Source organism: Oncorhynchus gorbuscha, linkage group LG11 (genome assembly GCF_021184085.1).
Source record: "Oncorhynchus gorbuscha isolate QuinsamMale2020 ecotype Even-year linkage group LG11, OgorEven_v1.0, whole genome shotgun sequence".
NCBI classification, from domain to species: domain Eukaryota; kingdom Metazoa; phylum Chordata; class Actinopteri; order Salmoniformes; family Salmonidae; genus Oncorhynchus; species Oncorhynchus gorbuscha.
In genome coordinates this window covers 49,013,509-49,027,051 of record NC_060183.1, presented here as the reverse complement: position 1 = coordinate 49,027,051, position 13,543 = coordinate 49,013,509, and the positions used below count along the sequence as shown (strand labels likewise).

Genomic DNA, 13,543 nt, shown 5'->3' with positions numbered 1-13,543 from the left:
GGCCACAGTGTCTCCTGACCCCTCCTGTCTCAGCCTCCAGTATTTATACTGCAGTAGTTTATGTGTCGGGGGGCTAGGGTCAGTTTGTTATATCTGGAGTACTTCTCCTGTCTTATCCGGTGTCCTGTGTGAATTTAAGTATGCTCTCTATAATTTTCTCTTTCTCTCTTTCTTTCTCTCTCTCGGAGGACCTGAACCCTAGGACCATGCCTCAGGACTACCTGGCATGATGACTCCTTGCTGTCCCCAGTCCACCTGGCCGTGCTGCTGCTCCAGTTTCAACTGTTCTGCCTGCGGTTATGGAATCCTGACCTGTTCACCGGACGTGTTACCTGTCCCATACCTATTATCTGACCATGCTGGTCATTTATGTACATTTGAACATCTTGGCTATGTTCTGTTATAATCTCCACCTGGCACAGCCAGAAGAGGACTGGCCACCCCTCATAGCCTGGTTCCTCTCTAGGTTTCTTCCTAGGTTTTGGCCTTTCTAGGGAGTTTTTGCTAGCCAACGTGCTTCAACACCTGCATTGCTTGCTGTTTGGGGTTTTAGGCTAGGGTTCTGTACAGCACTTTGAGATATCAGCTGATGTTCGAAGGGCTATATAAATAACTGGCAACATGATATATAAATGCATTATTACATTGACATTATTACATTGACTGAACTGTGGACCTACTGAAACCATTATTAATTGTGTTGGTATCTATCAAATATAGTAGCATACACTATATTTATTGCATGTGGACATTGTCATTTATACATTTTCTCACATCTGCTGAGTTGAAATGGTGTCTGATATTGCACTATATTTCAAAAGTATATTTTCTCTGTTGTCACAACATATCTCAAATCCTGTAGTTAACTTCAAATTGCCATATCCTGCAGCCAGGAATATCAAAATCCTGTTGATTTTGGACCTGCAGGATTCCTGCAGGAATGTACTTGATCCTCCAGGAATTACCAAATCCTGCAGGAATATATATATATTTCAAAGTTTTTTAATTGAACCGTTATTTAACTAGGAATGTCAGTTAAAATGACGGCCTACCGGTTGGTTAAATGCCTTGTACTAGAGAGGTATCAAGGTAAGACCCAGATGCAGTCCGTGTCGAAGTAACAATGTTTATTACAGCAACAGGGGTAAAGGTACAGGACAGCAGGCAAGCTCACGGTCAGGTCAGGCAGAGGTTGTGCAAAGGTACAGGATGGCAGGCAAGCTCAGGGTCAGGTCAGGCAGAGGTTGTGCAAGGGTACAGGACGGCAGGCAAGCTCAGGGTCAGGTCAGGCAGAGGTTGTGCAAGGGTACAGGACGGCAGGCAAGCTCAGGGTCAGGTCAGGCAGAGGTTGTGCAAGGGTACAGGACGGCAGGCAGGCAGGCTCATGGTCAGGGGCAGGCAGAGTGGTCAGGCGGGTGAGTACAGGGTCAGGCCAGGCAAGGGTCAAAAACCAGGAGGACGAGAAAAGGGGGACTGGGGAAAAGCAGGAGCTGACACAAAAACGCTGGTTGGCTTGACAAACGAGACGAACTGGCAACAGACAAATGGAGAACACAGGTATAAATACACAGGGGATAATGGGGAAGATGGGTGACACCTGAAGGGGGGTGGAGACAATAACAAAGACAGGTGAAACAGATCAGGGTGTGACATGTTCAGGGGCAGAACAACATTCTTTTACCTTGTCAGCTTGGGGATTTAATCCAACAACCTTTCAGTTACTGGCCCAACACTCTAACCACTAGGCTACTCACCACCCCTGCAGGACCAAAATCCTGCAGGAACATCAGGGCTTTAACCTTCAGTATTTTGTCAATACTACAGAATTTCTGCAGGACACCTGCACAATTCATGCACAAAGGGGCAAATTCCTGTAGGATTCCTGTAGGAGTTCTTTGTAAGGGTTGCCCCCCCCCTCCTTTATATTCATTTTTTTTGTCTGATCATCGCTTCTCGTCTCTAGTTCCTCCTTTCCTCTCCTTTGGGGTTGATTCTCTGCCATGAATCTGTTCTGGGAGTCCTTATTCAGCTTGCCACCTGTCAGGAAGAGGAGACAGTGTAGGCTCTAAGAGAGCATCTGTGTGTGTGTGCGTGCGTGCGTTGTATGTGTGTTTTTTGTGTGGTGTGTGTGCAGGGTTTGGTTGGTTAGGTTGGTCGGTTGGTGGGTGGGTGGCAGCTAGTTGTTGTTGCAGGCACCAAAACCAATGGCGCTTGCAATAATAGAACCCAAATGCTGAAATGTGGAACAGCAAAATGAATAGTTTTTTACAAGAGCTTGTCTCTGTGTGTGTGTGTGTGTGTGTGTGTGTGTGTGTGTGTGTGTGTGTGTGTGTGTGTGTGTGTGTGTGTGTGTGTGTGTGTGTGTGTGTGTGTGTGTGTGTGTGTGTGTGTGTGTGTGTGTGTGTGTGTGTGTGTGTGCTCATGTGTGTGAGAGAATTTTTATATACAATGATTCTATAACAAATGTTTATTCAGTTTGTATTAATAATGCTGAAAATGTCTATACATAGAAAATAACGCATCTTTGCATTACAAACTTACCCTTTGATCAAATGAAGATGGAATTAGCTAATGCAACTCTTGACCTTAACACATTTGTACCTGTCTGTCTGTCTGTCTGTCTGTCTGTCTGTCTGTCTGTCTGTCTGTCTGTCTGTCTGTCTGTCTGTCTGTCTGTCTGTCTGTCTGTCTGTCTGTCTGTCTGTCTGTCTGTCTGTCTGTCTGTCTGTCTGTCTGTCTGTCTGTCTGTCTGTCTGTCTGTCTGTCTGTCTGTCTGTCTGTCTGTCTGTCTGTCTGTCTGTCTGTCTGTCTGTCTGTCTGTCTGTCTGTCTGTCTGTCTGTCTGTCTGTCTGTCTGTAGCTGTCAGTCCCTGAGATGGAGTAATGTTATGCTCAGAGGGCTTGAATGGGTCCAGCTGAACTGGCTCTATGCTGGGGCTGATGACAGAGGCTTCATTTAGTCCTCGGGTGGGCCTGAGAGAGGGAGATGGCTTCTGTGCAGAGAGCTCTGTGCAGAGGGCTCCCTCACAATGGGGATAGAGAAGGAGATGAAGGGGTGCTTTGTGCCCTAGAGAGGATGATCCGTTCAGGATAATTCAGTTCCTCATACCCGTAATTCCGGAGTGGTCCCCCAGTCAGAACCCCTTCTTCCCCTGTGGCTGTCGGAAACTACGTGACTCCCTTAACGATACTCTTCTTGTGTGAAAGGGCTCCACTATGTCACCTCAGGTGTTTGGGTCACATGCTCACGTCTGTGTGGAGACTGGGCTGAAAAGCGATAGATAGGCAGGGTGAGGGTGAATTCTTTGGTTTCTCACAGAAAGTCTATTTCAGCAGGGTGAGGTGGATCAACCCCCCCACCCATCCCTCCTATCCCACTACTCAATTGCCTTAGAGTGGGGTCGTATGCCAAGTTTGATCAGATCCTATCACAGTGTTACGTAACTACTCCTGCTAACACCCTGAACTCCTATAGGGTCAGGTGAGGCGTGTGTCTCTCGCGCCAGGGGGATGAAGCAGAGCGATGCTGCTGAAAGACAGGATATCCCTGGACAGGAACCCCTACCTTGCCGCTTGTCTTTCCTGCCTGGCCTGCTGACTCTATCCTGTCCACTGAGGTCCATCACCCTCCAGAGAGGGAGGAGGGTAAGGCAGGCAGCAGGAAGGCAGGGGTCCTCCAAGACGCTCCAGGGGTCATCTCCCCATCCCGCCACAGCACAACCAGGCTTGGTCCAAGGTCCGGTTTGTGGCCTGGGCTACCTTCTCCCCATTGTTCAGATAGAGGAGAAACGTGCACACACTTCCTCTGGATCTATTTTTGCTTTTGCCTGGCCTGGTTTCTTCTGCTCTGATTTATGACAGCTGGAGATGTGTGTATGACAAGAGGCCTGACTTTTTTTAATAGCATTACCCCATTGTGATTTTGACTCGGGTGTCTCAATACAGGTAGAGGAGTTGTGGAGGTATGTTGGGAGGGAGAGGTGTTTGGCTAAAATGGCTCATCTCCTAACCTCGGGTCCTAATCTAGGGTTAGAGCGTTATCTACAATGATTTTGAAACACAATCCTGCTAACAAACAACACATCAATGTAAGCAAAAGAAGGAAGTCTTATTTGACCCACAATGTTCTGGGGTTGGTAAATATTCATAGTGGTTTGCCTGGATGTGGTAACACCTCCCATACAGTGTCATGGGCGTTTTGACATGTCCACTGGTGATAGCCATTAGGGCAAAGGATATAATAACTAGCACACTGCATCTCCACTTCTCTCCTCTAGTCTAATGACATTCTGTGGTATAATCACTTATTTTATAAAGGTGAAATTATTTCTATGCTGTTTGATATGTGTCTATGTTGTTTATTAAGTGTGAGGTTGTCTTTGCATAATGTGTATTGCACTGGAAATACCTGTAAGGACTTGATATTGATAAAAAAGATTGTCATATATTCTATTGCTGATGTTGATTTTACCTCTGAAATGACTATTATATATGTTTTCAAGTATTATAAGTACCATTGATGCTTGCCTTTAACTAGGTAGGGGCTACATTGGTCATCTAGATGGCTCAGTGGGGTGTTGATGTGTTTGTCTTGAAACAGGAGAAGAAAGAGCAGAGACACCAGTGCCACTGCAGAGCTGTCCCAGCTAGCACATAATGTTCTGAGAACCATATGTTTCTGAGAGCTTTGTGAGAGCGTGGTTGTCCAATGGTTATTTTGCAAGCAACCTTCCCACAACTTTTTGGAAATGATGCAGGATAGTTGCTTGGCTTTGGAACATTCTCAGCACATTTAAAGGATTCAAGTTTTCAAGAAGTTGTCAAAATGTTTAGGCATGTTGTCAATGTAACTGTGTACTTTGACAGTATTACCTGATGTAAACTTTGGATGACAGTTACTGTATTGAAAATGCACAAGGCTGCACTTCTATGGCATATATCAATTTCAACAGTACTATTTACATATTACTATATGTGGGTTATTGATTGAAAAAGACTGGACAACCCAAGGGGCACATAGGAAAAAAAAACTAAATTAGAAAGAAACACAGGAAACCACCCCTAAGGCACAGCTTTTCCCGCAGCACTGTTGTGCTGTCTCTACACATCCAGACGTTCCTGTCTGTCGACCCACATATTCTCATCCACATCCCACTGGATATTTTCCCTTCCAATGCAACGTGGAAAGAATATTTTGGAATGCCTTATCCATCCTCTGCAGGCGTCTACTGTGATGTCCTCACATGCTGCATCCATTGCAGCCAGCAGGGTCATCTGTGTGTGTGGCTGATGATCGTACACCTTCCACCTCCATGCTGAAAATAACTCCTCAATCGGGTTAAGGAATGGTGAATAAGGTGGGGGGAATTCTACGAGCATCCTCGGGTGTGTCACAAACCATTGCCTTATGATGTTTGTTCGATGGAAACTCACATTATCACAAATGACCACATACTTTGGCAAATTCTCTCTAAACAGACGCCTCTCATCATCAGGGATGAGAGCCCTGTAGAGAGTCTCTAAAAAGTTGAGTAGATGCTGGGTGTTGTATGGCCCTATAAGGGGGATATGGGTTAGGACACCATGCTCCGAAATAGCAGCACACATGGTGATATTTCCTCCCCGTTGGCCTGGCAATTCCACAGTAGCTCTGTGACCGATGATATTCCAACCCCGCCTTCTACATTTGGTCAGGTTGAAGCCAGCCTCATCCACGTATACAAAGTTGTGAGAGGGTTCACTTGATTCCAACTCCATTATACGCTATATCCCAGAACACACAGTTCAATTTGTTTTGCTAAGGAAGAGTGACATAAAATGTACATATATTGCATGTTCCTTCCACAGCAATGGAAATGTGTGCAGTTTATGCTTACTGTACTATGTATCACTATAAAATGTTGCTGTAAAGTAGTTACATAGATATATGTTTTACCTGTACATACTGGTACCGTAGCTCCTTAACTCTGTCCTCATTCCTTTGGAATGGTACACGGTACAGCTGTTTCATACTCATCTGGTTTCTATGCAGCACCCTGTCGATGGTTGAGATGCTAACCGTATGGATGTTTTCAAAGACATCGTTGTCTTCTAAAATGGTCCTTTGTATTTCCCTGAGTCTCATGGCATTGACCATGGTGCAAATAGCCTCCTCCTGTTGAGGTGTGAAAAGGCATCCTCTGCCACCGGTTTGAGGTAATCTTGCAGTCCTATGTGGGGAAAAATGCAGTGATGCATCGCACACTTTCACATAGACAAAAACTATGCGAACACACATTTTACTGTAAAACATACAGGTGGGTGCATGTAAGGTGCAGTATGTATCTGTATAGAGTATATTTCTGTATGCTGTGAAATACAAGTGGACTACTGTAATATGAAGCATTGTAGGAAGTATACAGTATACTGCTTATATACAGTAACAGTACACTGTACATTGGTGGACATACCTGTTCTCTCTTCGAAATGTTTGAACTATTGGGGACACGGTTGATCTCCCAATATTCGGCTGCACCCTTCGACCGGCCTCAGCCATTGTAAGGCCATGATTGACAACATGGTCTACAATAGTGGCCCTTATGTCATCAGATATGCGCCTATGTCCTCTTCTGCCTCTTCCCCTGTTTTGCCTTCCACCACGCATCCTTGCTCCTCTTCTTCCTCCTCTTGGCTGTTGACCCTGTTCGTTTCCTGGTCCATCCATTTTTTGAAAAATTGCAACTCTTTCATGTGGTCTGTCTATATATATGTGCCAATTGATTCTTCATGAGATGCACCTTTGAGCAATTCAGACAACTGGTTGATTGTTGGTTGAACTAACACTTTACATTCGTTCATGCGTGAGGGTCAATTTCACCTGCACGATTCATCAATTCACGTTTTTGTACAAAAGGTCTAATAGAAACGTGTAAAACTATGCTTGACAGTTTATGACAAATAGTTCAACAATTTTGCATGTAATGGCTTATGCAAGGAACTAATGCCTAGATGTTTTGAGGGGTAAGACTATTCAACAGAGAACCATCTACTATATTTTGCTCAACACGACATGAGCAATTGATCATGTGGAAAAAAGCTGACACTGGTACATTATCAATTGCAATTTGTTCAAAGGAATATGAAATTGCTTTAATGATGTGCACAAGTGACTAGATGATTTGGAATTTGCACAAGTAGTATCAAGAATTGCACTTTTGATCAAAGAAATGCACCAAAGCGACTGAGAAAAACTGTAATGAACTAAATACAAAAATATGGCTTTGGGGTGGAATTTTCCTTTTTTTATTTTATTTTTTAAACGTTTATTTAACCAGGCAAGTCAGTTAAGAACATTTTCTTATTTTCAATGACGGCCTGGGAACAGTGGGTTAACTGCCTGTTCAGGGGCAGAACGACAGATTTGTACCTTGTCAGCTCGGGGGTTTGAACTTGACAAAAAAAACATTATTTTCTTGGTATTTCATTACTTTAACAGAACATTACCTAAAAGTTCAAACATGGTTACATTTCATTTACATTTTGGAACGTTTGATATTAGCACGCTAATTGACTACACTTGATTTCAATTTCCTTTGAAATGGGGTCTGTTTGAATAGACTTAAATGAACAAACATGGCATGCTAATGCTATCCTGGTGGCGCAGTGGACTAATTCCATGGATAGAGAACAGAAGATCATGGGTTTGAATCTCACTGAGGCCATGCCACAATTAGAAAGGGATGTGTTTGCATGATTAATGAGAGAGTTCGTAAATTCACTCTGGCTATCTACTCAGATTTCAGAACATTCTCCTCGGAGTGTGCCAGTGCGCAGAATACCTGAGGAATTTGCAAACATGCAACACCAGTTGAGCGCACTCTGACCACACTCCGAGTCTGAGCGCACTCTGAGTCTGAGCGCACTCTGACCGTTCTCCTACTCACTCTGAGTCTGACCGTACTCTGAGTCTGAGCGCACTCTGACCACACTCTGAGTCTGAGCGCACTCTGACCACACTCTGAGTCTGAGCGCACTCTGACCGTACTCCGAGCGCACTCTGGCACTCCAGAGTGAATTAATGAACACACCCGATATCATAAATAGGACTGATGGAGTTATGTCACACATGCAGTTAACACAAATATGTGGGAATATCTGCTCTATCCAAAATTACAACCAACTGATTGTAGCATTACCGCAAAACTGGAGGAGGAAAGTGGAAGGGGGAAAAGCTAAGGAACTTGTCTGTTGGCCCTGCAAGACCAAAATTAGTTAAAAGAAAATTGATAAATAAAAAAAGCATACCAGTTAAGGACAAAATAGTTGGGAAGAAATGTCAGATCTGCCGATTCCATGGCACAGGGTTTATGAACTGATATACAAAACAACACCGGATTCAAAACGTAGTTTTTTCATTTCAATTATTATAAACAAAATTATTGCAGCCAATAGAATGTTGTGTACAGTATATGGGGGATACAACCAACCCAGCTCTGCTGTTTGTTTTGCAGAGACAGAATCATTAGATCACTTGTTTTGGTACTGCCCATATGTAGCTTGTTTTTGGTCACAGGTTCAGGAATGGCTGACAAATCACAACATTTACCTAAAATTAAGTCTGTAAATAGCACTTCTGGGTGACTAGAAAAGCCTTAGTCATTCGATCAATAATATATTAATACTCTTAGTAGTCATGTTCATCTTTAATTTAAAATCAGTAGAAACTATGAGAATAGAAAGGTTCGTGACATTTGTGAAACATCACAGCACAGTTGAAAGATATATGGCAAGTAGAAATCAAAACTGGATGTTTTTTAGAGATGGATAGGAGGGGTTGAGGGAAGCTGAAGGGTAGAACTAATTGTTCTTATTTTTAAATAAAAATACAACTATTTTAAAATGTACAGTGTCTGTGAAATGTATGAAGTATGTATAAGCCATCAGGGAACCATAATAAAATGTTCACAACCGTTCTCAGAACGTTTCAAAATCGTTCCGTTTTAACGGTCAGGAAGCATATGGCTTCAATCCTAGAACCAATGGGAAACCAAAAAGGTACATTCCCATTATTTCCAAGGCACCAAATGTGCTAACTGGGGTGTCTTTATTCCTTGATCAATAGTTCCAACATACATCATACAGTGTTCTTTTTCTCTCCTGTTAGAAAAAAACTACATTCATACTGGCTCAGCAAAGCGATGTAGATCAAGTTCGGTGTAGCTCAGTTGGTAGAGCATGATGCCTGCAATGTTGGTAGAGCATGATGCTTGCAATGTTGGTAGAGCATGATGCTTGCAATGTTGGTAGAGCATGATGCTTGCAATGTTGGTAGAGCATGATGCTTGCAATGTTGGTAGAGCATGATGCTTGCAATGTTGGTAGAGCATGATGCTTGCAATGTTGGTAGAGCATGATGCTTGCAGTGTCTGCTAAAATGTAAAGGACCTATGAGACTAACATTTGAGCTCATTTCCATTTGAGAAGACAAACTCTGTTTTGTCAACTTGTTTGTCATCCCATGCGAAGTCCATTAAGGGAATGAAGTGAGAGGATTTTGAATGAAAAATCCCTATGGTAAGACTGCTGTCATAAATATAGGCCCACTCGAAACCCACACACTGTTATTATATAGGAATGTTGATTGGAAATCTCTTGTGTAATCTATTTTAAAAAGTGCAGGGACCAGAGGGACAAATGTCTCTCATGTTGCTATGGATAAACACCCTCTTTAGCTCAAAGAGAAGCTATGTTGCCCAGCATATGCAAGGTTCAGGCCGTGAAATCTGTATAATATGATCAAATTACCTCCATAAAACTGGAAAACCTTGGAGTTTAATCTATTCAGATTGTCTTTCCCACCTTTCTCTGACCCTGCACAGTGGTGTCGGCAGATGGGGGGATAGGGCTGTGTTTTTACACAGAGCGATGCCAGGTGTGTCTGATGTGGACCTAGTCAAGACAGCTGCTGATGAGGAAGACACGGGGACTTGAAATCTCATGTCAGATAAATTAACTAACCATTCAATATCCTCCTTCTCTCGACTAAAGCCTCTATCAGGCATGATATTAGTTTGTAGTGTAGTAGTGCTTGAGAAGAGGCAGAATAAACATGTTTGCATTATTGGGCTTCTCAAACACACAGAGAATTCCACGATGAGGAATTCCAACACGGTTGTGAAATGATGGAGAGCACTGTTGAATCAGATTCAGGTTCCTTCAAGCCCAATGCATCATGTCAACAAAGGCAAATATTGTGTCACAGAAGGAGTGTGGTGTCTGTAAGTGGCCCAGAATTATTAGCCCACTCCTCCTACCCCCCGCTGTTACTGATTATGCCCAGAACAAAGCTCATTACAACCAAATCTGTTAATCATGGGGATGGTCTCTTACAGGTCAGTGAACTGCTGTACGCACAGTGCTTGTCTGCAAATGACTCAAACAATAGTTCAATTATCTTTATTGGCTTAAACTGGTCTCAGTGCAAAGCATCCCAACAATGGAACAGTGAGTTGATAACGGTACACTACAATATTTTGACATTACACATGGGGAGTGAATCTTAGATATTTGCTTTAAACGAAGCTACTCAAGCTTACATGTTGCTGAAGGGAGCGAGGGAGAGATGTGGTAGCAGGGTTTCCGTTGGTTTACATGATCGACACAGTTCTCTGAGAAAGAATGCATTGTCCTCCGTCATTTTATCAACACATTGTCAACAAATTTCTGTTAATGGTCTGAAGGGGAACACTGTCATAAAGGAGCAAAGAAACAAACGTAAGAGTGGGAAATCAAACTCATATGTATTTCCTGTAGACACAGCTTTGATTCTGTTCTAACTGCACACATTGGGAGGGAGACTGTCACCCTTCAACGCGGTGTGCTAACAGGACAAACGCATGTCTACTGAATAGTGTTTGCACGACATCGTAACAAGTAACACAATGACACAAGAGAGGATTTTAGTTCATCAGAAAACTTTTTTATTTCAAATCATCACATGAAAGCATTGTACAGCATGTATTCACATCTTTGTCAAATAAAAACAAGTTAATTCATGCCTTCCCCAATCCTGATTCAACACACACACACACACACACACACACACACACACACACACACACACACACACACACACACACACACACACACACACACACACACACACACACACACACACACACACACACACACACACACACACACACACACACACACACACACACACACACACACACACACACACACACACAAAGAGTTTAATCTGTCAGAGCAGCCACCTATTAGTTGGCTCTCCTCACTCGACAACATTTGTCAGCTGCCATCTGTCCGTCTGGGACCACCCCCCTCCCTCCGTGCCCTTATCTCCCTTTACAACTTTTTTAATCAATCTGCAACACCTTTCCTGGACCTACACACACACACACACGTACGTCATGACTGGGGCAGAGGAAGAGGTCTCACCTCATTCCAATGAGCAAGTGCTTAAAAAAAACAAGAACAGCATGGTACAAATGCATGTATAATACACTCCTCCAGTGTTAAAAGCCAGAGCCATGGGACAACCCACCTAAGAACTTGTCTTAAGTCAACATGGAACACCAGGAGAACAATATGAGCTGCTTTGTCCCTTTGAAATACATTCAACTCTGTCCAAAATGGCTGGGTTCTGGTTTGCATCACCCTGGCATGGAGCTTGGCCCCCTGTATCAAGCAGTTCAAGGGGTTTGTACAAACTTCCTAATCACTGAGAGTGAGCTTGGAGGATGTCAGTGGTCATGATTACAGCCAGAAGACTGACTATCAGTTTCCTCAGTCACACAGTCTGGAGGACACGTACATTTGCACTCAGTCTGCAGTCCACATGCATGTGGCTGAATAGGTAATGATATCATTTTGCTGGATAGGTAATGATATCATGCACCTCTGAAATCTTACATTTACCTGTAGTGTTCAGGTGACGATGGAGGCAGGACAGGAAAAGGCAGCTAGAGACCTATTCCCTCTGGCTGGCATCTCTCTTCCATGCCCCCTGACCCCGGCATAAACGTCACACCTTAGTGGCCAGCGACTGGGCCTCTGTCTTCTGGGAGGACATGGAGCTGCCGGGGCTGGTGTGCATGGCCTTCTTCAGGTTGAGCAGACAGAGGCACTGGGAACGGAAGCGCAGGTCGAAGAAGGCATACAGGAAGGGATTGAGGCAGCTGTTGACGTAGGCCAGGCAGGTAGCATAAGGGTGGGCCAGCAGGAGGAAGCGGAGGAAGGCGCAGGTGTTTGGAGCCAGGTTCAGGTAGGAGAGGGCATCAGCGCTCTTCAGTACGTGGAAGGGCATCCAGCAGGCAGCAAACACAACCACCAGGGTGGTGATGATCTTCAGCAGACGCCTCTTCCTCTGGTCCTCCTTACGCAGGCTGTTGAAGTGGCGTGTCACGGTGCAGCCGATGAAGCAGTAGCACACCATCATGGCCAGGAAGGGTAGGAGGAAGCCCAGGGCAGAGGAGGAGATGCTGAGCCCTGCGATCCACATGGACTCCTTCTGCTTCAATTCATTTGATTGACTGATGGTTTGATTACCCCCACCCAACACCAGGCTGAAGTCCATGCCACAGGAGATGAGGTCGCTGCTCTCGTCATCCTTGGTGGTGCGGAAGATGAGTGTGGGGGCAGCCAGTAGGCCGGAGAGGAGCCAGATGGCCGTCAGGGAGGCCTGCATGTGGCCACGGGTACGCAGCTGGGTGCTGGACAGAGAGTGCACAATGGCCAGGTAGCGGTCAAAGCTCATGGCGGTGAGGCAGAAGACGCTGGCGTACATGTTGAGCAGCACCACGTAGCTGCTGATCTTGCAGAGGGCCACACCGAAGGGCCAGTGGTATCCCAATGCAGTGTACACTGCCCACAGTGGCAGAGTCAGCACGAAGGTCAGGTCAGCCATGGCCAGGTTGCCTATGTAGATGTCTGCTGACCGGCGCTTGGCCTGAGCCCTCCACACAGTGAAGATGACCACACCGTTGCCGGAGAGACCCAGGATGAAGATGAGCATGTAGAGTACTGGGATGACTGAGTAGGAAGGCTTCCACTCAGAGTAGTCACACATGGTGCTGTTCTCCTGCTCTTCATAATCATAGTCATAGTATTCAGGGGTTGTCCACTTCTCCATTCTTCTTAGAGTATCCTTTTCTTCTTTAAAAATGTATATTATTTTATCAGGTAAAATAATGTTGATCAATGGATCAATAACGTTGATGAAGCAATTAGAAACTTGGTCCAAATCCGTGTGCAAGAAGTTCATAAAAAGCGCATAAAATAGGTCCTGACCAGTCGAGGGTGATTTCAGGTCTGGTGTCACAGCGCTGGGCAGGCTGCCTTTTTAAACCCCGGCAGTTCCTCACACAACCCTCTGTCACCTCCTTCAAGGCCGATCCCAGCACCCCCCTTTCCCTTTCCCTACCCACGCCCCCGCGACTCCATAACGTTCGAGTGTGAAGAGAACTCTCCAATAAACGGTAAGCAGACCTCAATTTAAAAGCGAAAACGTAATGAAAATACAAAATAGGGCATTGAAAGAACAT

The 13,543-nt window shown here is 44.6% G+C and overlaps 1 protein-coding gene across 1 annotated transcript; it reads right to left on the bottom strand.

Moving 5' to 3' along the window:
- Positions 1-10,931: 10,931 nt before the first annotated feature.
- Positions 10,932-13,326, bottom strand: LOC124048839 (apelin receptor B-like). Its single transcript, XM_046369958.1, has one exon. The coding sequence runs from the start codon at positions 13,261-13,263 to the stop codon at positions 12,025-12,027; it is 1,239 nt and encodes a 412-aa protein (XP_046225914.1). The 5' UTR covers positions 13,264-13,326; the 3' UTR covers positions 10,932-12,024.
- Positions 13,327-13,543: the final 217 nt, after the last annotated feature.

Excerpts from the sequence above, each read along its gene's own strand:
- LOC124048839 (XM_046369958.1), bottom strand. The coding sequence starts at position 13,263 with ATGAACTTCTTGCACACGGATTTGGACCAAGTTTCTAATTGCTTCATC.